The sequence below is a fragment of the Chaetodon trifascialis genome, chromosome 3, assembly GCF_039877785.1.
Source record: "Chaetodon trifascialis isolate fChaTrf1 chromosome 3, fChaTrf1.hap1, whole genome shotgun sequence".
NCBI classification, from domain to species: Eukaryota; Metazoa; Chordata; class Actinopteri; order Chaetodontiformes; family Chaetodontidae; genus Chaetodon; species Chaetodon trifascialis.
Window position 1 is genome coordinate 9546613 of NC_092058.1, and position 13602 is coordinate 9560214.

The 13602-nt window shown below is 41.1% G+C and overlaps 1 protein-coding gene across 1 annotated transcript in view; it reads right to left on the minus strand.

Annotated features, from left to right (window-relative positions):
• The window catches only part of LOC139329156 (cadherin-22), a 157239-nt gene that overhangs the window by 69276 nt on the left and 74361 nt on the right, over nucleotides 1-13602 (minus strand). The window contains exon 3 of the mRNA XM_070959325.1: nucleotides 4645-5765. Coding sequence (XP_070815426.1) covers nucleotides 4645-4875 — 231 coding nt within the window. The 5' untranslated portion in view covers nucleotides 4876-5765. The remainder of the gene's footprint in view (nucleotides 1-4644; nucleotides 5766-13602) is intronic.

Sequence of the window (13602 nt, forward strand, 5' to 3'; positions counted from 1 at the left end):
GTTCTGTTCTGTTTCTCATTTCATTCATAAACGCGAGCACGGCATTCGAATCACGCCACCCAAGACTACTCGGGTGTCACATGACATGGAAGAAACTCTTGTATGCGTATGTGTGCTTAAGGACTTGGCCAGACTTGATCCAAAGCCACGCCAAAACCTGCTGTAGCCCACACCAGAACCACAGAATAAAATACGCCATAAATCAAACTGATATTCCTTAGAAGGATCGAGACGTTTTGGTGAACAAAAGCAATGAGGCCATCTGCTTCATTTGGCTTGAATACCGAGAGTTAAAAAAAAAAAAAACAAGGACAAAGAGGCACATTGGATGTGGACTGTACAAGCTACTATTCTCACCGCTCATGCTGAGAAACAGGAAGGAAATCCATGCCAAATACATCCATAAAGATCAGAGAGTTGGAAGGGCACAAAAAACACTGCGAAACTGTACGTGAAACCTTTCTTGTTGCTGAAATACAAACTTGTGAGCACATGCCACACAAACTCTCACTCACACACACACACACACACACACACACACACACACACACACACACACACACACACACACACACACACACACACACACACACACACACACACACACACACACACACACACACACAATGGATTTATTTCTGACAGCTTTTGTCAAAATAGAGGAGAAAGCAACATGACCGGGGAGAAGAAGAAGAAGAATGTGTCATTTTGCCTCCTTTACTTCCTTTAACAACAGCCATTTAGGATTATCTGGGCTCAACAGCAACTCTTGTCTCTTATGAAAGTCCCCTTCCCGTGTGGTGCCAGTCCCCTTCCTTTAATTACAGCATATTTTTGACAAGTAGTTGGCAAGAGAAAATATGGTTGTATCATTTAAGTTCGCAAGGACTTATTATCTAAATGTACTGACCAAACGCAGCCATCTTAATACCATGTGAGTGACTATTTTACTGGCAAATCTGATTTCATTAGTGGAGTAGTGGCAACCACGGCATGAGACAGAGCAAGCTTGGGCCAGTTTGTTAAGTTGGGGTAAAGTAATATGAAAAAAAAAGAAAAAAAAAGTTTGTTGTAATTATCCAGCATGGAGACACACTGCTTAGCTTTAATCCGCTACTGCTCAAATTAAAGTGTTGATACAAAAAAAAAAAAAAAAATCCAGCAAGGTCCATCTGTGTGTGAGTGTGTAAGAGAGAGTTACAGACTAAAAGTCACACCCACCCACACACACACACACACACACACACACACACACACACACCATTAATAGCACTGATAGCACTGGACGGTGCCCTACTCATATGAAGTGCAATAACTCCAGATAATTTTATTAATAAAATCATCTTTCTTTCGCCTCCTGCTGTGTCAGTCCCTCGAGCTCCCTTGAGCCCTTTTATATCAGTTCGCTGCCTTCCCTGGCACCCTGTCCAGTAATGAATCACAAGTCAGTCTATGAAGTCTCTTCTTTCCCTGTCTCCCTTTGCAGCCTCCCCCCGTTCCCTCTCGGTTCCTCTCCTCATGTAGTTTTTCTCTCGGCCTATCCCTCTGTCCCCCAGAAGACAGACGGGACTGCCTGTTGGCCTTGTTGTTGGTCTTACCAGCAGGGGTGCAGCGCAATCTCAACGGCAGACAAATAATAGCAAAGGATAATTATTCTGTAACAACAGGCCCGGCTGCAGAGAATATCTCCGCTCATTTGTAGGAATTGAGAGATCAATACATGCATATGCAATATGCCGGTCAATTGTCATGTCTAAACTATTTGAAACAAGGGGATCACATGATTGATGTGTGTGACTCATCACTGGGTCCCATGCTGTCTGCATTAATATTCCGTCTTTTCATATCACATCCTATGTAAGGCAATCGAATCATACATGCTGTCCACTCTCATCAACTCACCGAGGTTCATTTGAGAAACAGCGGATGAATGGGATGTGAGTGAGCAGAGGGGGAAAAAAGAAGGCAGAAATATTCCCAAATGTTCGCGTGGCACTGAGATGATAGCAAGCATGATTTTATTTGACGTATACTCATTACCTATGATTACGTTCGAAAAATAACATTCAATAATCGCATTTGTGGTGTCAAGACATTGTCCTGAACATAAAAGAGAAGGGCATCGCTGAGGCTGTCATCACTGAGTAATACCGCTGTTAGAACCAAATAGTTTCTGTGAATAAACAAGGAACTAGTCTTTTTTTTACACATTTTGCTTCTACAGTATCTGAAGAACTGTGAAGATTCGACATATTAGTTCAATCATGGTTGAGAAAATGACAGTTACTATATGTTTGAGAGGCACTTTTCAACAACCCCAACTGGATAGAACGGCTGCATGAAAAAAAGCATGCAGAGGTGTCCAAAAAGGAGTCTGAGTGCCTTCCTCCAAAGTACGTATGGCATGCTGAGTGTTTATCATGGTGCAAATCTACACAGTATGTAGAGTGCGCATTATAGAGCAGTTCAGACTGTCTGGGCAAAATCTCATTTGAAAGTATATATCATGAAGTCAAATTCAGCACAGGTGCTTCACAACAAACTGTTTCAGTGGTTCACCCTTGGAAAACTTTCATATGAAGCATCAGCAGGAGCTACTCAGTTTGCATTAAAAACAGCCAGTGGACTTTTACAGGTTTCAGAGACTCTACAGCATCACAAAGCAGAGCGGATCAGAGAACAACGAAGGCTCCCATCGTTAGATAAAAACGAGAACAAGAACGTAGGAGTGGAACGAAACCTAAAACCACAACTCCTGCATTGCACAGGAGCTACAAAACTACAGACAGCTGAAGCTAGACGCTCTTTTAAAAAAAACCTCTGCCTCTCTTTGCTGCACGAGGTCACAGTTGTGATATGGCTATGCTTGCCCAAACAAAATATGGCGACAGTGGAAAAAGTAGCTGTGTTATTGAGGAAAATACTGTATATATATTTGGACTATGTAATGGAGACACAACAGTGTGTTCAGAGCTTTAAATTTTTAATGGCCGATGTCTTTGCAGTGGCAAAGAGTTTTACTGCTTGTTTACTGGTGATGGAGCACCTTTCAGAGGTAGCTCTGCATAAAACCACAGGGGCTCCATCTTTATCTCTCCTTGTTCTTAAAACCACAATGTCATGATTTTGACCTCGAGGGCTACGTATTCTCATGCAGGTGCAAACCTGGCATTGATGTAAAATTAGCTACAGTTGTTGAATACCGTTGAATATCACGCGCCTTCTTCCCTCCCTAAAGGCCAAAACTCACCCTCAGCCAGGCTGTGGCATGTTTAGCTCCCCTCTAGCCAAGATGGCCTCTGGTCAACAACAAACCAATTCAGCTGTTAGACAGGAACATATCACATGGCGGACGGGCGTTTCGAGAATATGCACAATCACTAAATTTATGTTGGGAGAGCAGAAACACTGTTAGAGTCCCAAAACCTTGTACAGATAAGATAGAAGAGAGCCTAAGCATAGAACAGCATGCAGACCATGTACTGGCTCTCTACAGTGATGACTGTGTGTGTGTGCAATGCGCTCAGAGCTGATGGTGTGTCACTGGTCGTCAAGCAAGTTCAATACTGAGTGAGTTACAGAAAACTTCTATTGATGTATCACAGTGATAAAACCAAATTAAAGCACACGGTGAAGCTCACGATGACTGCCGTATATATTACTTTTTCTGTTTTTGTTTTGTTTTTCAGTTGAATTATATTTAAAGTTCAAGGGAATCCAGTTAAGCAGAGATTTTTTTTGAAAAGTTCAATAAATGCAGGATGCTCCCAAAGTCAGCGCAACTGTTCAATAATCTCAATACTGACCAAAATGATGGTGATTATGACTTTTGACACAATAGAGCAATTCTAATTACACCTTTATCAAAAAAATGTCTTTTGCGTAAAATGGATTATTACTGGGTTTTTCATGGTGTCTGTAAGTTCATACAGTCACATGAATGAGCATTCTGGCTTTACATTACATATAATAATGACAGTCTCATTCACTTCATGATACAATCAAATATGACTAATTGAACTCAAAGTAACCTTTTGAATCACTTTAGTTGATAAAAATCTAATCTAAGACAGTAATAATGGAAACCCATGTCAGCGTAGTGCAAACTGCATCAATTGCACCTTAACTGCAGAGATTACATTATCTTCTAAACTTACTCGTGTGTGTCACTATGTATAAAAAGTGTCTCCTACAATAGTGAATGAATCTATAAACAGATTTCTGCCCTTCGAAGCCTGTTTGGTTTGTTGCAAATCTGTATTTGGTTGGTGCATATTTACATCTCGGGACTCCTCAAGGACAAGAACAGCTTTGCCTTTGGAGGAACTGATCTGGACATTAATTCTGCTCATTAGAAAAATGTCTGCTACATGGAGCCGATGCGACTGAGTGAGTCTCTTACATGTATTCATCCTGACAACAGAAGCTTGCAGACATCTGCACTAATTTTACACTACAACTTGAAAAATTGTCATCCGAAATGTCTTTTAATGTCGTCCAGCGAGGGCAGCGGTGGTCTCGTGTTTTTCTTGAGAGAATCTTAACTACATCTAGAGGCAGACTTGCTTTTCAAAAGCTCAAGAACCAGTGTGTGTTTGCGAAGTTCTTCTTAAGACGTTTACATCATAAAATGAGATGTCTTACCTTTCCTACATATAGCGGCTCTGTGCCTGTGTACTCCTCCACCACAAAAAACTGGTTCCACACCCATCCTCTCTTAACTCGTTCAAGTGACGAAGGTCCTTGCTCCTGTCTGCTCCCTCCTGAGGCTGAACTGCTAGTCCTTGACGCCTCACACCAGCCAAAACTACAGCAGCTAAGAAGACCCAACGCTGACAGCACTGTCCAAGCTCCCGCTGTCCAAAAACTAGGCATCTTGATAAAAGAAAAAACAAACAAAAAAAAATAGGAAAAGAAAAAAAAGGAAGCAATCCGGCCCGGGTCTACATGTAATATGCGAGATTCATGCAGACTGGAAGAGTTTTTCGGCTGTAGCTTTAAATCAAATAAAATTCCAACGGGGCAATCTTAGAAGGTCTTTGTGCGAGCGCTTGAGAGTAAATCCATGGGATCACAAATAAATCTGAAGTTATCTGCCAAATACAGAGCAGGTCATGGAGCATATTGGATTCCTACCACCTGCAGAGTACCTGTTTGTACTGTAACATGGTCGGTCATTCTGATTCTTTCATAGCGTCTGCCCCACTTCACAGAGTTTCTGATAGTTTTTAAAGTATGACCAAAAGCAGTGAAACAAACAGATTGTGGATAATGTCTTTCACGCTGAAATTTTGAAGGCAACAAAAACAAGAGGTTTTACTAGATTGGTTTACTGATCAGTGGGGAAACAGGGATACGATGGCACTGAGGAACACGGCCCTGAAGAGTGATGTTTTCCCTCCATTCTTCACATTGTCGTATTTACTGCTTCTGATTTCCCTTCCAGCCATGTTACTTCCAATGGTTTTTCGGGTGGTTTAATACTAAGCTGCCCAAAAAATTGCTCTACTGAACTTTTCTGCAAAGAAAACTCTTCTGTAGTTCAGTTCCTTGAAAAGTCATGACTAGTTCTGCTTCCAGACGCAGTATCCTTGAACTGAGAAAAGGTCAGCTTATTTTACTGTTGGTGATTTTGTTTGATCTTCGATGGCTTTCCCCTCGAGAACAATCCAGCGGTTTGGAAAGTTCATTCTTCAAAGGTCCTATGGTATTTCTTTGACCATCATAACTCCATCGGTGATTCAGAGGCAGGGATGAGGACAAACCTGTAAGACAGAGAAAAAAAGTGCTGTTATCATAATTACTGCAATTTGAGCTGGGAATGGAAGTGATATCTACTGTTAAAGGTCCCCCTTAGCATCAGTGTCAATCTGGGTTTAGAATGACTGGACCTTTTCTTAAAACTTTTTTTTTTTTTTTAAGTGTACAGCACATATACTGTATGTTGTGTCACTGCACATTCATTTCCAATGTCATGAACAATGCTGAATGTCTTGCAATTTATAAACAATAATAAAAAATAAAATCCTCTGACAAGCCCTGCTCATCTGGCCTTTCCTTTACCTCTGTATGTTCTGAACTACAAAACCCTTGGTTTTGTTAGGATTATCTGGAGGAAACCGTTTTCCACAAGCGATTCTTGTGTTCAGCAAGAATTCTAACAATGTGCTGTGAGCTGGAGAGCGATGGCAGAACAGTGAAAAGAGGACAGGAAAGCAGGTGTGTGGAAAATAGGAAGCAGAGAGAGCGAGAGCGAGGGAGAGAGAGAGGGGGGAGCGAGAGAGAGAGGTCATTGTTCATCACACACCAAACCCAAAGCATCTGTCTGCCTTTCGTCCGACTGATGGAGCGGCCCTAACACCAGCCAGCTGATTAATTGCATGAGGGAGCACTAATTGGATAAAAGTATTAATCAATTAATTCTATCCAATGAGGCAACAACCCCTTAATACTTCAGACAAACATTGGAAAGTAACAGGGTGTGGGTGGGGTAGCGGGTGGGGGGGGGGGCAGATACGGTCCTTGGCTGTTGTGAAACATGCACAGAGGTTAGGCAGAAAGACAGAGCTGATGAAGCAGACAGAGAGGAGGGGGTTGGGGGTTGGGGGTTTTGGGGTAAATGGGAAGCAGCGCAACAAAAAGAGAATGAAATAATGAGTGAAAGACTAAACGAGCGAATGAGACAGACTTTGGTGTGTTGTGTGCGGCTGCAGGTGCGATTAATGGTCTCTTTGAAACATTCAGAACAAAAGGCGGATGACACAAAAGGAGAAACAATAACATTTAGTATGTTTCTGGCCTTACGACCTCAAGAAAGGAAGATTGCAACACCAGTCGAAGAACAGCTCCTCAGGCCAGCAGGTGGTTTAACCTATTGTATTTCTGCCGGCTGGGAGAGGACTTATAATCTCACTCTCCTCCTGCCCGGTAGCGTGCTTGGAGCTTCCGGAAATAATTCCTTCTCAGACTGTTGGTCAAGGCAATGACCGTGGTATTGGAAACCAACTGCTCTGGGGGTGTCCAATCTCCAGAGCAAACAGTTCAGGAACAACTTCAACAGCTTAGACCTCTTCGTTGACTTGGTACAGTTGGTGTTGCTACTGGAGGAACTACATGGGGATTTGCGCATATAATATATTGGTGATGTTATCGTACATACATGTGTATTCAGTCATGTGATGCAGGGGTTGATGTCTTAACAGAAGTTGTCTCAGGACACTTTCCATATAGAGCTGGTACAGACCAAGCTCTTTTATCTACAAAGAAACCAACAATTCAATGACAATGTTCAATGACTAATATTGATCTTGAACGGTGCTCCGGTATTGCACAAGTTGGGGCTTTGAGGTTGCACTTAGACACAGCAGCACTTTGAACTAAATACTAATCTCAGCACGCTAACACGCTCTCTGTGACAATGCAATCTTGATGATTTTAAGCGGGTATAATGTTTGCCATGTTCACCATCCTAGTTTAGTGTGTTGGCATGTTAACAGTAGCACAAAAATCAAGGCACAACTGAGGCTGATAAGAACGTCAGTAGTTCAGCAGATAAAGTCATAAATCAAAGTAATGGACAAATTGAAATTTTGACCTGGTCACGGCGCTAGATGAAAAGCCAGAGGGTGTCATGAATGTGTATACCAAATTTCATGGCAATCCATCCAGCAGCCACACATACTCATTCAATACTCCTTTTCACCATTTGTACCAACTATGCACTATATTGTACTGTTTACAACCTAGAATACTTCACTTGTATACAGACTTTTATTATGTTGTTGGTCATTGGTGATACACATGCACCAATCCTCTTCACATACCAGAGTATATGACAGTCCTGACTCTTATTCTGTACTGTTCTTTACATCCATTTGCTCAGTGTTTGTCGTCCTTGCTCTTAGCTGTATGTCTATTATTGTGTTCATACACTGACAGCAAAGAAAAACTGGAGATTCATGTGTGTGTACACAATATACATATTTTGCCAATAAAGCAGATTCAATAGTTGTTGAGATATCTCACTTTAACAGAAGTAGTCTCTGTCCATCTTTTGATTCCACAGTTGTCAATCTGACTGACTTCACAATTGAAGGGCGTACTGCTGAGGCAATGGACACAGCACTGCCCATACTCAAGTGCAAAACTCATTTGCTGAGCACCAACTTGATTGCTTAATGACGAGGGTAGTATTTTAAGTCGAGAAGACTTTACACCAAAATGAAATTTTCAAGTGTCTGTACTGCGAATTTATCTCACATGCAATTCAAACGGATTCTTTCAGAACACAGCTTTTGCCATTCAAATGTCCATCTGTAGCCTCATGCACATTATACACATTATACATTATACACAAAATTTTAAACTGCATCACTGAACCTAAGATAGACCCCAAGTCCTGCAGAAGATCATTCTCAGTCTGGTTGGACAGAAGTTGTCCAGAAAGGCACAATTCCCGAAGGACAAGCTGCTGGAGTGAGGGATCATTAAAAGACTAAAAGATTCATATGTGCTCAGAAACTACTTGAATATCTGCTTTTTGATCTTTGTCTTGTTCGCTTTGAGATCTGAAAGTACTTTACAGGCTCCATTGTTTGACTTTGAATGCTTAAAGCCTTGAAGAGGCTGTATTGTCCACTTTGAATTGAAGAATTTGAAATCTGCCTCTTAAAAATTTGTGTGCATTCTTAAAAAATAAGCTGCTTTAATAAGCCTACCTTGAATATTAACCTTTACGAAAGTCATTCAGCACTCAAATGAGCTGATCCTCTTTTCTGAACTTGCCCAACACACATGTGCTATACACATGCTCAACTTGATCTATAAATATGCGGTTTGCATTGCATGAATGATTATCTTTATCAAAAGTTTAAAACAACAAATTTGCACATTTACCTGTCATTTACCTGTTTTACAGCCATGTTCAGTTGATTAACTGACACTTGTACGCGACTTAAGTTGCATTTGACTTGTCATTGAACTTAAAGATTTATCATCAGTGCCTTTGTGCTCTAATCACCAGTGTCTGACTGTTGACTTAAATTGACGTAATATTGACTTGAACAAGGCCTATGTCATGTGTCATTGTACTTCTAATGTTAAAATCTCTGAAGAGCAGTGTGATGCACTGCTTGACACTTGAGATGATCAACAAGTCATGCTCAGGAAAAACTCATTTTGAGGATTGTATTGTAGGCTGACATTTTAAAAAGGTGCATTGGCCATCCTTAATGGTTTGTTATTGGCGATGTTAATAAAAAATGAGCTGTGCAGCTAAATTATTGAAGTTGTTGAACTGAGCTGTTTGAACAAGAAGCGATATATGAGGTTGATATTAGTAAAACCAAATAGTTAAAACAAGGGTGATATTGACAGAAATAAACAGAAATTTACTACTTTGTTCAACAAGTTTAAGTTTTGTTGTATGAAACCATTAAACTCTGGTTCATGCAATTTTAATGGACTTAATAGTGCTAATGACAGGAAAACATTTTAAATCCACAAAAGCCAATTTAATAGTATTTTCAAGTTTACATCTTGCAAAATCAACAAATGTGTTTCTAGTTTAAGTAACACAATCAGTACAGACTAACTGAAGTCAGTTGGATTAGATGGAAATTTGTGGCATCATTCAATCATGTTTATCCAATGAATTCTTTTTTGAGTGTTGTGTAACAGTAAACCAAGTAGTTATATAAAAATATGACCACCTGAATCAGGACATGTGGTGTGCAGAATAACATTAGATCATATAAAGAAGAAAAAAACTCACTTTATATACAAATGAATAATATAGGTGATGACATCAACAGCAAACCAACAGTGAAGATCAGTGGTTTGGCTCACGTCTGCTCTGCCTTTCAAAGCTGCCTGGTGCTCAGTTCAATGACTCAATTAGATAAAAGATTGGAAATGAAGTTTTGTGTTGACTTGGTCTTTGAGAGGCTCTGTGCTGCCCTTTGCTTTATCCCCTGGAGGGCTGCAAATGACGATTTGAGACGGCTTTGTGAAACAGTGGAGACTCTTTTTAAAACACTGGCAGTGGTAATAATGAAGCAGGCAGCCAAGGACAGGCAAACCCGCACAGAGTATAAGCGCCACCTCCTTGACAGACTGCAAGCAAATTAAGTTTTCTGTTCGCTGGTTCGCCCAACAAACTGGAGATGCTTGATGAAAATGAAGCTGAAGGTATTTTCACTAAAAAACTAAAACGCCAACTTATGAAAAGTAAAAGGATCACTGATGTCAGTAGACCCCATCTTACTGGTAGGGTTTCAATAAATGTCATGATAACCCATTCAACAGTTTTATATTATATATAGATATTTCTGTCCAGACCAAAATAATAAATAAAGAAGTGGCTGAGATATCTTGACTTTTGAACCCCAATATAGATCAAACTCCACAAACACTGGCTCCTACAGTCCCATGATAAGATTTGATATCTGTCATCGAAGCCCCCCTTTTACTTAGACCGCCAATGTCTTTCAAATGTCATCTCCTAGCACATGAGATCCTATGACATAACTAGCAAATGTGGAGTTGTTGTCATTAGCTGAATGCCCCAAAGATGTACACTAGCAGGAACCTACAGCCACCTTATGATCACACCTGACCAAGGAACCATTACCGGAAAGTTGCGCATTTATTGTCAGCCAATTGACGACAAGCCTGCCAACAGCCCTTGGAGGCAGAAAAGAGCTGCTCCGACCTCATTTCCCATACACTTTCCTTTAGGAACAGACATAACAAGGCTAAACTCCAGTAAGACAATTCAGCAGTCAAGGGTAACTTTGTCTGTCGACACAGACTCTCACCTTTGTGCCCTGAACTGATTGGCATGGTGCACTGTGTGCCTCGGCACTGAACACGCCGCTGCCTGCGTCCGCTAACAGTAGGAGTGTGCTTTCTGGCAGTGATAGGCTTATTTTCCAGCATTCTCCTCAGATGGCGCTTTTCTCTGACAGCAGTGAGACAGAATGTGACTGGGCTCTTCTGACTCTGCCCCGCTCTAAGATCCACCACTTGCCCCTGCAGAGGATGATGGCCAATCCATGCTGCCTGGCAGTGGAAATGACACACTGTTATCATTCTCTGCTGAGGCAGAACTGTGTCCCTCTGCAGCCAGTCCTCCCCTATTGTGATGTTAAAATGCAAGTTCTAACATTTCTGTGTCTGCAGCAGTCGCTGTGAGCCAAGGTTGTGGCTGACTGTCTGTAAAAGTCACAAACAGAAAATCCTACCATCATATCACCACTTATCAGTCTGCTGCATTACTAACCCCGCGGTTAGTAATCTCTTGCAGATATGAACAATGTCCTGCTCCTCCACCATCTGCTCAGGTACAAGGTGTGACTAGGCCGGAGCGTGTGACTCTTCCTGTGACCGCCCTACAGCGGAGGAGGGCTACATACTCTTTAGTGGAATGGCTACTGATGGAAGCATTGAGGAATTCCAGTACGCTCTTGAACTGCAATCCAAGCTGAGAGAGTTAGAAGACCTTTCCACAATGCAGCATCATCAGGCAACACACTGCACCGGCCAATCAAATACGTACAGATTCCAGGCAGATTACCTTGTCTGTGGTATTGTGCAACCATCACCATGGATTAGCAACTATTGCTGCTGTGATAACTGTCTACAGGTGTAAAATCTTGCCTCACAGGGATTGAAACTGTTAAAGAGTTTGGGTTTCTGAAAGGCCACCAAACTGAACTTGCTGGATCTTATTTCATTTTCCCACCACCACCTGTCGCAACATGCCCAAACCAATTCCGCCCCTCATGGACTTGTAACACAAAGGTATTTCAGGCCTGCACTTGACTGCATCACTTCATGCAAGCCATGCTTTACTACACAATAGATCAGAATAGATAGCACTGACAGACTGTAACTTAAGCAAAATGCTTCACAGCATCTCGTAGGAGTCAAGTAAAACACAAGTTCCAATTAAAAGATTACATTTTCCTATGGAAAATGAACCACATATACCTTTCTTGGGTGAGTCTCTTGTTGCATTTTGAATGACAGCTGATCAAAAAAAGATGACAGAAAACTCATCTTAAAGTCCCCGCTTGACTTAAATTGATCAAAAATATTTCTTTTCAAGTTTCCAATTAGATATGTTTAAGCTGTGCAGTGGTAACTTCAAAGAAATAAAAAACATACAGTTTATTCCTCTGTGCCTCCAAGGCAAACAGCATTGGGAGGATTGAATTAATTCATTTTTGCCTATCTACACTTTCCCTGTTCCCTTACAGTTGATGACTTAACAGTGCGGCAGGCAGTTTGAATATGTTTAATTAGAGAGCATTTGTATCAAATATTCTTCTGCATGCACCAACAGCCAAGTTGCTCTGCAAACGGAAACATTTGCTGAGCACCAACTGCTTGGTATCTAAAAAACAAAATCCACACTCCTTCAATGAATCTCCTTCTGTTCTGCCTTGCCACTTAAGGGAATTTCATTAAGTGTGTACACATTTACTCATAATTAGGTCTAAAAGTAGGGAACTCTAATGAGTTAGAGGGGGAGACAGAGTAAAGGAGATTTACTATATTAGTGTATTCTGGTTTCACTCAAACTTGGTCATCACTACAGCAGAGTCAGGAGCTTTAACTAGCACAGGCAAATTTGTGGCAAGTCAATTACCACCCTTTCTTTTCTAGCGGTGGCGAGCGTAAGTTGTTGTTGATGATGAAAATATGGCTGACATATCTGTCTTTCCCTGTGTATCTCTCTTTCCTCAATATCTTTCCACTCCCTCCTCCACTCACTCTCCAATCCAAAGCTATTGGCAAGCACTGTGCAGCCATACGTGACCTATTAGAGTGCTGGATTGATTCTAGAGCATGGCTGCAGCCTCTCATCAGTGGGCATGCCCAGAGCAGGCCCTTTGACAGCTGGCAGTGGACAGACGACAGCCAGGCAAGACTGATCACTGCGAACTGATAGGCATGGGGCCAATGGCTGGCAGACAGCCCTCTCTGTCTCTCCGACACACACAACATTCAGAAGCATGCTAGCACGCTATGTAGCCGTGTGTGTGTGTGTGTGTGTTACAGTTCACTTGACCAGGGACATAGTGGCTCAAATTAGCCACTTTTTGCCCTCTATGGTGCTCTGAAGAAAAAACATTAATTAAATTATTTTTGTTTTATTTTATTCATTTATTTGGTTATTGTTTAATAATGAAATAAATGAATATATGCATATAAAGCAAAAATCTGAAAAATGATAAGCTGCTGTGGTCAAACTGCCTAAAGAAGTAGTTAAATAATCAAAATTGAAAAAAAAAACAAAAACATAATTATAATCACTAGTATAATGATATTTGGCTATCATTATTATAGTGAAAGAGTCTGCCAAGCTCCTGTTGACCATGCAATAATCTATGTCATTGTAAAAGTGTATTATGATGGAAGGTAAGTTGTCTTTCATCATTATGTTGGTGATTTACTCAGCAATTATGTTTGGCTTACATGTTTGCCCGTTGTGCTCTTAATTGGCCCGCGTTAATAACTTAATTAGCGCGATGAGTGCATCAGATGGTGGTCATATTTGTGTGATCGCTAGTCGTCGTAAGAGCCATCCTTTATTGC